This window comes from Megalops cyprinoides, chromosome 1 (genome assembly GCF_013368585.1).
Source record: "Megalops cyprinoides isolate fMegCyp1 chromosome 1, fMegCyp1.pri, whole genome shotgun sequence".
Taxonomy (NCBI): Eukaryota; Metazoa; Chordata; class Actinopteri; order Elopiformes; family Megalopidae; genus Megalops; species Megalops cyprinoides.
In genome coordinates this window covers 57,167,474-57,181,221 of record NC_050583.1, presented here as the reverse complement: position 1 = coordinate 57,181,221, position 13,748 = coordinate 57,167,474, and the positions used below count along the sequence as shown (strand labels likewise).

The following is a 13,748-nucleotide window of genomic DNA, read 5'->3' as shown; positions in this document are numbered from 1 at the left end:
TGACAAGATGCTGAAGTATATGCGGCCTGCCACTTAATCTAATCTAAACACAAATTCATGCCATTATTTGCATGTAACAAATACTCCTTAGATTACAGCAACAGCCTGGTCTTATGCGTGGTTGAGAATGGGAGCCTTTGTTTGGCACAGCAATAAAGACAATTCATTGGCTTGTGTTCCCTCTGATGACGGCCAAATTTAATTGGCACAATTTTGACAGACTTTCTTTCTGTTTTAGTTATGCAACTTAAGTGGTGAATCGTTGTTTGTTGGTATTAATCAAACATATTTGTTTAATGTTGTGCTTGTTTATCTGTGCGGCGCACCTAATGTAGTAACGCTTCTTTGTGTATGTCATGCCTTTCGAACTTCGCTGTTTATTTTTGTATTTCAGCCACATTACCCAAATAGTGGCGGTCCTTTTTGAGGCCTTTATTTACTTTTGGGTGGGAGGAAAAAGGGCTACCCAGATTGTCAGGAATCGCAGTAAGAAAGGCTGAGGAGTACCGATTTGGAATCCCCCGACGGGCCTCCGGCATTGTGGGAATGCTTCCCTCTGTTGTCCCTCTGTTTTACAGAGCGGGCCGTACAATGGCGCCGCCGTAGCGCGCTGCACCGCGGCTCTTCAGTGCTGTGTGACAGTGAGTGACAGTGTTGTGGTGGCTGGAAGGCCGCAGACACCCCGATGAGGTCGCTGCGCATTCACTGGGGATTAATGCGCGGCCGAGCAGAGCGACAGCCGAGACCCGTTCGGGGAATAAATACCAGCTGGACCGACAGGCGCTCTCTCCCCGCCGTCAGTTACCATAACCAGTGCTGAGTAGGGCTCTGAGGCGCGGCGTTTGGTTTCTCCCCTAGACATCCGAGACATATCAGCAGCCCTTTGAGGCCTTTCTCACCTCTGAAACAGCTGAAACCCATAGGCGTTCTTATCCCAGGCGCTAGTGCAACCAAAAGACAGCCTTGCTCCCAGGCCGGGATGCGTACGAAATGAGAGATTTTTATGCAGAGGTTACGCCCTAGGTGCCTGCGAGGGAGCTCTCTGCCAAGGGGACATTATGAGTGCGCTCAGAAAATCCCCTAAAATCCTCCTGAGGTTGCAGAAATGCTACAGTGCAGGGCAAGAGCCGGACGAACAAAAACACCACGCTGAATGCGTTGTGCTCTCATCACCCCAAAGTATGAAATCAGAGAATCCCTCCACAGTTAACTTTAACCATCTGTCGGTTCCTGCTTTCTGAAATGCACAGGAGAAGAACGCGTGTCTGTTCAATCTGCTTGTAACCTTGGCTAATCTTACTAATGGAGGAGGATCAACTGTGCTGAACTGATGTAATAAAAAAAAACCTTATTAAACATTCTGTGCATAGAAATGAGTTTTTTCATCATGCTGGCAATGTAGCCGAAGGTGCATGTTTCACTGTCAGGTTGAATGGAGATTAGGGAGCGAACTAAAAAAATGTGGAGTGGTGATTTTTAGGAGGAGTCTTTATTATCTGTAACTGTAGGGGGATGGACACAGCACACGGTTATGTAACAGAGAGGGGAATTGTATTGCATGTAGGAATATGACAGCAATGGAGCCTTGATTCATGAAAAAGGAAGACCGAAGACTAAGCAATCTTAAGCTGTGTGAGACACAAACTCAAAAGAAGAGATGAAATTGGGAAATGTCCTTGTTACATGTACAAAAGTGTAATCCATGACAGCTGACTTGACTTTTGCATATATTCCCAAATACCTCTGTAGACAGGAGGTACAATTCTTCCAGTACCTTTTTCAGCTGATAACAGGATATAATAGCATTGTTATTCCTCTCAAGAGATATAAAGGGTGCATTTTCTCGATTCCTTTGGAAAGCCTTTCTCATGCCCGGCTTTGTTTGGATAAGGTCTCGAGCAAGAGAAGTATTCAGGTATCAGCCTGTCTAAACAATATTAATTGATATTCGATAAGCTCGCGCCAGCCCTGTCTGGATAAGAGAACGAAGCTGGCTTGGATGCAAAACATTTCGTCAAACGTGAAAAACCCCAGACGTCCAAGCAAGCAAGAAAGTGCGCTTTGTGAAGCAAGAGTATCCAGCCAGCGTTTAGCAAGAGTTTTCTGACAAACAGAACTGACTGCATGTACGTCCTTATTCATGTACATTGCGGCAAGAAAATTAGAGGTGCGTGTACATTTGCCTGCTACTTACTTACTGACTTATGCATGAGTTTTGTGTGTTAATAATTTTTTGTGAAATCATACCCACTACACAAAACCTTGCATTGAAACTACAGCATACAACCATGCCTGCATGATTGATCCCTAAAGATTAAAAGCCAAGTTAAAAAAAAGTGCTCGTTTTTACTCTTAAGAGACATAAGACCTTAAGCAGCTGTGTGCATTGGCAAAGCCTGCAGTGGAAAACCGTCTCCTTGGTTTGAGTATTCTTATTCTAAGGTCACCTAGGGGTTATGAAAGAAAGTGTTTGATTGATGTTAATTTTAATCCCTCCTCCTGAAATATACTGCATCCCAGCCATAACGTAAGCCTTTTTCATAACTGATGAGTTGAGAACACGGTAACGTTGTGGTCCGAGGTGGACTGAATGAGCGCATGATTTTTCCATACTTTACAGGATCTGAATAGCTGGAGAGTGAAGAAATTAGGAACATTAGTCTTGAGCATGTATCCTGGGAGGGCCGATATTTCATGCCCCTAGACCTTGGGGGGCAGACCCGTGGGAGCCTCTTTACAGAGCAGCTTCCCTGAGTGTCTTTTCTGGGTTCTGGGTGGGGGCGTGCGGGGGTGGCTGGAGCCTCCGCCACTGACCCCGGAACTCTCGCAGGGGGGGCGCGGTCCCATTAGTAGTCCTGTAGCCATTCAGGAGTAATCAGTCTGCGTGAGTCCCTCTGTCGGCCTGGCTTTTATCAGGGAACACAGCGTGCATACGCAGGACTGCATCATGACCTTGGTGTATTGGCGCTTTTTTGCTTCACTGAATACCTAATTTACGGCAGCGGTCTGTGAGCAGGCCTCTCAGTCTCGCAAGCCAGCTACAGTAAGTAACGCACTTTTAACCACTTCAGAACCAGGCCACCTTAGGCAACAGGTGGGAATGCGGGATCTAGTGCATTGGTAATGTTTGGGATTTAGGATTAATAATCTTTTATGACGATATTTAGAATGTATTGACAGCTATATTTTTGATTTTCAACATAGTAATGAAACCCTTTTTTTTATTTAACTAAATGAAGGACAACAAAAAACAGCCAGAGTTTTGCAGTGATGCAAAATATAGATCACTGCTTTCTCTCCAAAACTCATTTGTATTGACGACAAGGGAATGATTTAAAAGCTGTGGCTGTGTTCTCTCTCCATGGAGATGTGAGAGGTGTGCATGAGATATAAGAATGGCAGGCTCATTCTGTCCATATAATAAGTACAGATTCCTTTGAGAATGTGAGAAACATTTTAATGTGCTGTTGGTTTTTTGCCTATTATTTTACAGTATCACCAATTTGTTAAAACACTGCTGACAAATTAGATATAATTGAAGATGTTAAAGCACTCCTGACAGATTACATATCCGGTACTCTGTAAATTTTAATCTGTGTTGAACATATTACACTGTATTAAATGGCTTAAACTGCAGATGCCAGTTCTACACTATCCATACCAGTTTGGTCATAGCAACCTCCAGTAATCCCTAATTCACATGGGATGTGGGATTTTGTGTGTGGCAAGCTTGTTTAATGAGGTTCTTTAGGAGAATACAATGGTGTTTTTGGACAGTGGTCACATTGTCTTATTCTTGTCTTATTAGGCTTCCTGTTCTCTTCATATTGGAGTGTAATATTTCTTATTATAATTGTATATTATATTCTATCATAAGTATTATAATTCTCTGTATATTAGAGTGTAATGTTCAATAGAGAACCCGAAACATTCTTCCCTTTTGGCTCAACAACCCTCAGACTGCCTATGGTGTCTGTGGTGTGGTCTGTTAACCTGCAAACTGTGTTTAGTGTACAGCAGGCTATAAGGACTATATGGAGAAACTGGGTATGATAATAGGACACCTGCATCTGATGAATTACTATCATGTGCTGAAGAAAATCCTGTTGAAATTAGTTAAGTCCCTTGTATGAGTGCGCTGAACTCTGTGCCCTCTCCAAACACTAGACCACCATGCTTGTGCCACTGTGCCACAAAAACATCCCAGCTCATATGCCAAGCACTTCATTATTGCGTGGCTGTGACAGCTGTGTGCTGTTTTGGTCACATGACCTGAGACCCGAGCCCCAGAATGCTAGAATGATCTGCAGGTCACTTCTAGAACCGCAGTGTACAGCACTGAGTCACCGCGTGAAGGGCTGCCCGCCTTAATTAGTGCCGGGAAAAGATGGTTGAAATGTTCATTGTCGGACAGCGAGGCGGACCATTATACTTTTGTGTCATTTGTTAATACACCGGCGCGGAGTTCACACGTACTGTTCCAGCTGACTGGCTCCAGGGTGGACAGGTGTTGTATAATTTGTCTGACAGGATAGTTATACAATTCTTCTCTCAGAGTGGGAGAGCAGCACACACCATAAAATAAAGAAATTACACTCATTTTTTGCGAAAAGTCAACTGATCCAGCTTCTTTTTAATCAGTGTTTTAGGGCACAGGACAGTTTGTCTCCACATCTGTGAAGCAAGGCTTGAAGGGTCAGCTTTATTGTAAAATGGCTGCTGTAGGGTTTTTTTCCACCAGATTAATCGTTTAATCTTATATATGTTTGTGTGTGTATTTACTGTGAAGTACTGTATTTTAACCTTTTCGAACATTTTTAAAAATATTCACTGTAGACTATTTGTATACAGGAGCATCCTGCATTTCATTTCAGATTGTGTTGTCTTAATCATATATGGGTAGTTATTCAGACTAATTGCATGACGTTTCTATGTACGTTGCTGTGAACTGTGCCTATGTGAAACAGAAATCCTCCCAGTGTAATTGGCATAGAATAAAGAGCATGGAAGTAGTGTGGACCAGTATGGAAAGATGCATTCAATTATGTTTATGTGGGCATTTGCGTGACCTGTTTGGAAACTGTTGCTGGGGACTTCTCTGGCTGTTCCTCCCGACGGCAGTATACACGTGATTTGTGTGTGCGCGGCACAGTAGGCAGCTGCTGCATGTATGTCAAACAGCGCATTCCCCGCACTCCAGCGCGTCTGCAGTCCTTGAGCCCAGGCGCGTCTCGCTAACGAGGCAACTTGAGTTTCAAAAGCACAAGAGAGCCGGGGTTCCTGCAAACCCGTATTTCCCCCGAGGTTTAGGGAAGTGCGCGAGATTGTCAAAGGGGCCAGCATCATCCCAGCGGCTGTCTCCACTGTCACTGTTCTTCGGTGTCCATGAGCATGTCCACATTGCGTAACCTATGTACCGCCCTTAATGTGTTCATTCTCCATGGACTTGTCATAACTGTAAATAAAGGACAACAGTCATGCTGTGTGGCTGCTTTCATCCAACAATGAGCAAAACACAAATAAGTGAAATGAACTGATACATCAGTAGTTGACATTTAAAGCCTAATAGATGGGCAAATATTTCCATCCATAACATGTAGCAGAATATTATGTTTCTGAGATGTTGATATTAATCTCATAAGTAGTCATTCAAGTGCATGGTATCATTCTACGATTTTTGCTTCATTTTGTACCGTCTATTCACTCTGCATTAACTGTATTTATATCAACTGCATATACTGTGTGTGTGTATATATATATATATATGTACTGTATATATATTGTATATACTGTATATTTTATACTTACTCTATATTTTATATATACAGTATATATACTGTGTACACACACAATGTATATTTATTCACAAGTGGACTTGTAAGATCACAGACTCTGATAGTGTGTTGCAGATCCAAGTCCACTCACTCATTTTATGCTTTCAAGTTCCCTTTAATCTTGATAGGATTGACCTGCCTGTGATTACTGGAACTGGGGCCAAAAGCACATTGAGTGCCTTGGTGCCAGACATGGTGAGCTGCTCCTGTCTTCGATTTCAATAACAGTTCGCATTCGCTGGCCGTCCCCCCCCCCGCCCTGCACTGTCGGTGCAGTGAAATTAGTGTCTGTTTATGGGTTGCGCGGTCTGTCTCCTGTCCTGCTCTGGTTCATCGCAGTTGGATTAAGCCCCATAAAAGCTCGGCTTAAATGTAATCAATAGAAGGGAGCAGTCTGGCGACCGAGCAGTCTGCCAAACACTAGGGCTGTCTTCAGATGTTTTTGGTCACCTGCCCCTGCAGTTAATTTGTTAGCTGTACGTACATATGTGTTTTTCACGGGACCACGGGAACACAAGGTTGTGGTTTTGTAACTGTTGGCTCAAGGAAAGGGTGTTTTCAGACGTGCCGTTGGGTCCGGCTTTAGTCCCTCGGGAGCAGTTTAAAATCTGACAACGACAGACTAAATTTGATCATTTTTAAAACAGGAAACCCATCCCATGAAAGGAGCAATTATCTCTGAACACGTGCCACAGAAAGGAGGGGGCTCTCACAGACTTTGTATAGAGTTTCTACTAGGATAAATTAGGGAAGGAAGAGATGCCTTTCATATTAACACACAAGCCTTTTTAAGCATTTTTTCTGTCTCTCTTATTTGGAAAAAAATGGTTGCTTCAGTCAGAAACACTACAGAGCTCTTAGGTCGATGTTAATGCTTGTTGAGATTAATGCAGGCTGTTCAATGAGCGTGCGTGGTCCCCAACCAGATAAAGAGAAGCTCTATGGTTGTATCAAATAGTTTTGTAGTAGTTAATAATAGCTTTATAGTTTTATTGACACCCCACACCTGTGGCACAGGATACCAAAAGAGATATGCACTTTGAAATTGAGCTTCAGGGAGAAACTAAATGGATGAAGGTGGTAGAATAACAGAAATTTCCTCATAGTTCAAACTGGTTCCAAATTTACAGTTATTGCCTTATAGACTCAGGTAGTCCATTTTAGCACCAGAGCCCCCACAAGGCATTCTCATTTTTTTTTTTTTCTCAGAGGAGGCCATGGCTGGTTAAGCACATGAAGGTTTGTCTCCTGGTCTCAACAAGGTGTGAGCTAGCTGCTTACCTCATGATGCAAAAAGGAAAGTCACACACTGTCTTGCACCCTTAAAACATGTGTCGCCTTAAAAATATCTTCAGGTTGAATACATTTTAATATGTGTTTTTTGGTATATGTTCAATTTTAAGTTGCAGTATTTATATTTATCTGCCCCCTGATTTTCAGGTGATCTGTCGAAAGCAGGAGTAGTGTCTTACAGTGCAAATCCTGTGTGGTCTTTGGACTCCTCATGTCATAGGGAAGATCAGGAAACCTAGCACTTAACTGTCCAAATGAACAGATGGGTCAGTTTGATGACCAAGAAGGATGTGGGACTTTTTAATTTGTAGGGCTATTTTTTGAAGGTCTTGCAGGAGGCAAAGTATGTTTATGAACCTTGAGCCAGCAAATTGGCGATTTCTTTTTCTCTGCCTACTGAATGTCAGCCCAGTCCCTGGAATTGTTCTTTTAATTTCCATGCAAACCACTTTATTCCCTAGCGCAGAGGCTAAAATGCAACTGTGATTTTCACCAGGTACTCTCAATACAGTGTGAAGGCTTACTGAGAATCCTTTATCACGGTTGCTGTGGCAATCATCTACATAATTCAGGCTACAAATACGCAAACCTCATCTGGCAGGCGAGGTGGAGGGCTCTTCCTTTGCTAATTGGAGACATGATACATCTGCAACTTCTACTACTATTGCTCAGTTTATCTTTTTTTTCATTTTGAAAGTAATATTTTAGCGAGACAAACAATTAGCTACTCTGCAAAAAAAATGATGATTTTAATCTTTCAGCGTACAATTTACTTACATACAAGCAACAATCTGAGCAGAGGAGTTGTGCGTTTCAGTTTATCTTGTGAAAGAATATTGTTCAGCTATCAAGATATCTTCTTTTAGGTCCCTTTGAGGAGGAGGTGCTGTTTGTACTGTGATAGTTATAAAACACCAAGTCCTCTAGATTGGTCACTCTGTCTCTAGCTCTTATCTATATTCCCCACTGATATTTAGCTGTGAGGAATGTGTTAAATTTGAATGCAGATTTGTTTCTCTCTCTTGTTTTTTGTTTTACAAAAGACAAAAAACAAAGCCAATGTCACTTGTAAATTTGTTATCAATTGGATGTATGGAGTTTATTTCCTGATAAGACTATGTATCAGTAGCTGTAATGCTCTGGGTTGCATGAGATAACTGATTCATATATCCCTTATGCAATTAGACTTCATTATTAAAAAGACATTTGGAGTTTAATTGTGACAGAACAATTATCTGTTTTCTGTCTGTGGGTGACAGTTAGCTCAGTTAGACAGACGAGCCCTCTCAAACTCCATTGGTTTGCTGCCATTTCTTTTTAGTCCAATATTTGTGTGATTATTTCAGCTGCACCTGTGCTGTCCCTTTAATAATTTTAAGAGGTCATTTTTACAGTTACATTTATTCATTTGGCAGACGCTTTTAGCGTAACTGTAACATAGGTTACAGTTCTTTACAATGTTATCCATTTATACAGCTGGATATTTACTGAGGCAATTCTGGGTTACGTACCTTGCCCAAGGGTACAGCAGCAGTGTCCCAGCGGGGATTGAACCGGCAACCTTTCGGTTACGAGTCCTGCTCCTTAACCACTATGCTACACTGCCATATTTTTTCAATTGGAGAAATGAGTGCTAAGGGATGTAAGTAGAGGATGTGGGTGTTTTAATTCTCACAACACATGCACAGTGGTGTTTGGCATGGGTGAAGAATCACAGAAAACCTGCTGTGACGGTGGACACGGGCTTCCAAGGCTTGAACCGGTGTCGGGCTGAACATCATCTGGGGTCAGCAAGAGCAGAGTAATTGCAGTGTCGAGTGGGATTCTGCTGTTCAAGGTGGGAAAGAAAGAAGTGGTTTGGGTTACTGTACACGAGGACAAGTTGACCCATAAAAAGCTTTTTCTCTCTTTGTTCTCTCTTTTTATTTTGCTCTCTCTTGAAATAGCTTTCAGATGTTGCTGGGGAGATTAGGGAGGCCACAGTTACTTGCGTGCTGAGCAGTCGTCCTTTTCATGTGACAGCAGTGTGTGAAATTTGTCCTCTCAGGTGTCAAACTCTTTGTTTTTAGGTGTACTAGTACTTATTTAGCTTAGTTTCTAAGCTTTACTAGTACCAGAATTTATTTTGCTTAATTTCACTCCTCACAGATGTGAATATAATTTTATTTCTCCAATTTTATGTTACTACAATTGTTGAATTTGAAAACGGGATCGGTTAATACATTTGAAAGTCTAACCGGCTGAATAACATAACATTAAGAGTTCTACATTTTCCTGTGAAATGTGTGATCCTGGATTGTGCTGTGGATTTCTGGATTTCACAGACTCCAATATGTGCCAGAGAATTAATACCTGTTTTCAGAATCATGCATTTAATAAGGTGAAGCTTTGATACATAATAGTTGATTAAGAAAAAAATAGACTCAAAATGAACTAAACAGTATTATTAAGTTTTGATTTTGAAAAGCTGTGAAGCTTTGATGAGCTGGCCAAACAATGACAATAAGCATGTTTCAGTGTGAAAAGGATTCATTCACACTTATGGCTCATGGTTCATTTGAACTTTGTTTTAATGCACTGTTGGTAGTTTAGTTTTAAGAGCTATTCTTTTCTCATTGTATGAAAAAAGTATGATGTAGTTTCTGTAAGGATTGATTGTCAGCCTTCTCAGACCATTCCATATATTTGGCCCCCTATCATTTCTTGTAAAATGTAGGCCCACATTTTTAGCAGTGGTACATGACAACACAGCGAAGCAATGGGTTCATCCAAAGATTCCCACAAATACTGTCTGTGCACCAGTTTGTGCATTGATTTAAACTTTCAGCTTTGAGAAATCACACAATGTTAGTAGCAGTTCGGAGTCAAGAAAATTCTGCTCAATCATGTGGTGCCTCCCGGTCACGGAATTCAGTTAACAACCTGGCTAGTTTAGGGAAATAGTAGACCTTTTCTTTGTCTAACTGTGATTAATGTTTATGTCCTAACCTTGAATCTCTCTGTGGTAGTAATCTGTAAGACCAGGTGTGCCACAAGGGAGTCTTCCCAGCGTGACCCATCCTTATGCTGGGTTGCGCGACCTGGATTTTAGGCCTAGGATTTTTGAGTCCTGTTTAGGAAAGGTCTGTTAGAAAGGTCGAGCTTGAAGACATAAGTGGTTCAGGGCCTCTCTGTGTCTGCTCCTGTGACTGTTAAAGAATAATCCAGACCCAGGAATTTCCCTCTACTTTAATGTACTGATGGTATATTCTTCTCACCAGCTGCCTTGCATCTGTGGTACAGTGAGTTTCTGGCAGCATTATACCTGTTAGTAAGCTTTCCAAATAAATGAATAGTTGATGGTGAGCTGGATGCTGAGAAACTGACCATGAAATGATTGCCCAAAGGTTTGGAAAAATATAGATATTGGAAAAATGGTTGCAGGCAGAGTAACCAGACTTTGGTACAGAAGCTTTATATATCACTGTCAGTAATAACAAATGGGTGTTCAATGTATTTATAGCCAAGGACACACAATGTGGATTCCAAGTTAAGAACAAAACAAAACTGACAAAAAGTGGTGCATGGGCACATGTTAAACCAGGACAACATCCCTGAAGTTTTTGGAACTAGAGATGCATCCAATTGCTATATTAAACATGATTTTCATCCCTTGGGAGTACTGTATTTTAGAATGTTATTTTAATGTTTTTGCAGTTTGAAACAATTTCTGCTTGGTAATAAAAAGCTTAATCCCTGGCATGCCTCTAAATCTGTTTATTTTCACTACTTGTATAGCAAGTAATTAAAGAGACTTATTCAAGAATTCAAGGATGCTTACCAGCATATCTTCAATCAAGGCTTGAATGTTTTGTAACACCTGATTTTTAAAATGTTTTAATTGGCTGAATCCTTCTGGCAGCTGTACACAGCCTCTGTAAGGTCTGAGAAAGCAAGGAAAGCTAAGCAGAGATGAACCTGCTGGTGGTGGTTAGCAGAATGCCAGAGGAAGCCAGTTTGCTTGTAGAGCTGGTGACACAGCATTGGACTGGGTTGAAAAGGAGGTTCCATATTTTGGGTGTAGCTTTATGCAGCCATTCTGATTCAAGCATTGCCAGTAGTCATTAAAGACCCCGTCATGAGCCAAGCTCTTTTTGTCTGGTCAACTATATGTCTGGTCTGGTCTGTATATGTCCACTTAGGCCACTCTTGTTGCAAGATACCTTGCTGCTGATGCCTTTGAAGACCAGCATTGCCCTTTTGATATCATGGAATCTACTTTTCTGCAACCAGAAAAACCATACCACAGCAGAGGACTTTGATGTCTCTTCCAGTGGATCTTTGGAAAGTCGATGGTTGACTGACCCTGGCTGGGGCCCTAATGCCATATAGGTTGATTGACTTCTGTGTCAAGAGTTCAGGCCCCTAATACCATGTGAACAGCTGCTCTGCTGTGTGCTATTTCTGTAATTGTTTTTTTTTTTTTCTTAGCAGTAATCATCTGCCATTGGGCCATTTACTGTACATGTGTGCTTACCATAGATGTTATATTCTACATTGTGTTTTAGACCCTATGAATTAGTAATTAGTCCCCATTAGTATTTTTCAGTGAAAAATCACTTCATTGATAAAAAATATTTTCTTTTTTTTCTGCAACTTGTTCTGTAACACATTTTTTCTTTTAGGGTCTTGATAATCTGGGAACTTGCTTTCTTAAAAGAAGTACTGTCTCTAACCCTTATAGATAAAAGTGTTCATGTAATTTATTACTTAAATAATTAGATAAATAATGAAGATATTATTAAAGATTATTAAAAAATAATAAAGAGTGATAAAGCAGGAGTGTATGTGTGGTAGACACTCACAGTAAAGTTAATCTAATTAGAAGGTTGGAGAAATCTGTGTAGTGGTGTCCCTACCCTGTCATTCTGTGTCATGTCTAGAACTGAAAAAATTATTTCCCTTCTTCCCAGATGTGTCTGATATTTATTTTGTAGAGCAGAAATGTGGTATGTAACAAAGAAAGCTTTGGTCAGAGACCTGGTGATTCTCTCTTTCCTGGGGCTTACTCTGGTGAGCCGTGGCTTGCTGTGATGAGATTTGAGTTTGGTATATCACAGTGGCTGACAGGCTGGACGCTTTGTGTGTGTGTGTGTGCGCGCGCAGGTCCACCATGCGCTGAGGGTTGAAGAGGCCCTGCTCCATCCCTCCAGGAAGCTCCTGGCCGCTGCCGCCACCGCCGCTGCCTCACCGGGAGGCAGCACACCGCGTTGCCGGGACGCGTGGCCATGCGCCTGCACCGCGTTGCCTAGCTACCGTGCCTCCTCGCAGAGAACCGCCGTCTCAGCACTCGTCAGCGGGGCACTCCTGGAGGCGACAGCGTCCCTCGGGGCCCGCAGCGGACTTCCCAGCGTCGCCGTGGGCTCCACGGGCAGGGCCATACTCAAAGGTGGGCCGCGTCACGACTGTCCTCTTGTGAAGCATGGCTTCATCTCTTACAGTGCCTCCTCACTGTGGCAATACCAAATCACTAAAGTCATGTCTGTTTAATATTTACCTAGTAATTTTTTGCAGTCTTCTTAATATTCGTCTTCTTGGTTTCTGTCCGGGTTTTTTTTTTTTTTTTTGTAGTTCTTCTGAGACATTTGTTTGGTCTGGTGTTGTGTCTGAGAAGCAGTGGATTATGTCAACTTGTTGACTCAGCTGTTTGCTGTTAGCTGCTGTGCAAACAGACACTCATTTCTTACAGTTTAGCGAGTTTCACACGCAGGTATGACAGGGCTACCTAACCAAAGTTTGGCTGCGACAGTTCCTACTAAAATTGCATTCCAGTAAGGGAATTTAGGGCAGGTGCATGGGCTGGGTCTCAAATAATAATGGATTTTGCCTTAGTATGGTATGTAGCAGGGAAAAGGTAACATGCCGATGTGGGTGGGGTAGAGAAAACACTATTTACTTCAGCAGAATGCAGTTTTAGTATTTCAGCACAGCAAAAATCAGCTGCTGGTGGCGAGCCCTGTAATGTTGATAATAAGCACAGAGATAAAGGCACTTTTTGTCAGACAACATCAGCAATCAAGACTGGCAATGAACAGAGAATTACTTGGCTGAAGGGATCAAATTATGCCCAGCTCCATTAAGTATCAGAATAAGTCTTTTTTGAGCCAAACTACTTTGGAGAATATTCCGACCACATAGAAGCACAATCGTATGATAGTTTGTCTTCTACTTTTTGTAGCCTGTAGGGCTATTTTGAAAATGGACCCCATATTTTACAATATAAATAGCTTTTTCCACGAGAAACCACTTTTCTGACCAGAGGCATTAATGAGTGAAAGCACAATTATGGTTGGGGAAGGGTCTGCAGTCCTGAAGGGTGAATCTAACTGCATTTTTAACATGGCATTTGACTTTCCAGTGAAACTAGAAATTTACACGATGTAATCTCAAAAGTTTACTTCTGCCCGAAGGGTCACTTGGATAAACTGTATTTCATACAATTCCTTACAATTTGAAAATATTTTTTCCAATGTTTTGCAGTTGATGCGGATAACAATCTCTCTCTGTCTGTAATAGGTCCTGTTTTTTAAAATGTTTCTCCCCTCAGGATATGTCATGATTGACGATGATAACATATGTCTA

General features: G+C 41.7%; 1 protein-coding gene across 1 annotated transcript in view; it reads left to right on the top strand.

The window, feature by feature from the left end:
* The window catches only part of plce1 (phospholipase C, epsilon 1), a 67,701-nt gene that overhangs the window by 17,051 nt on the left and 36,902 nt on the right, over positions 1–13,748 (top strand). Inside the window, exon 2 of the mRNA XM_036549585.1 lies at positions 12,273–12,555. Within this exon, the coding sequence (XP_036405478.1) occupies positions 12,273–12,555 (283 nt within the window). The remainder of the gene's footprint in view (positions 1–12,272; positions 12,556–13,748) is intronic.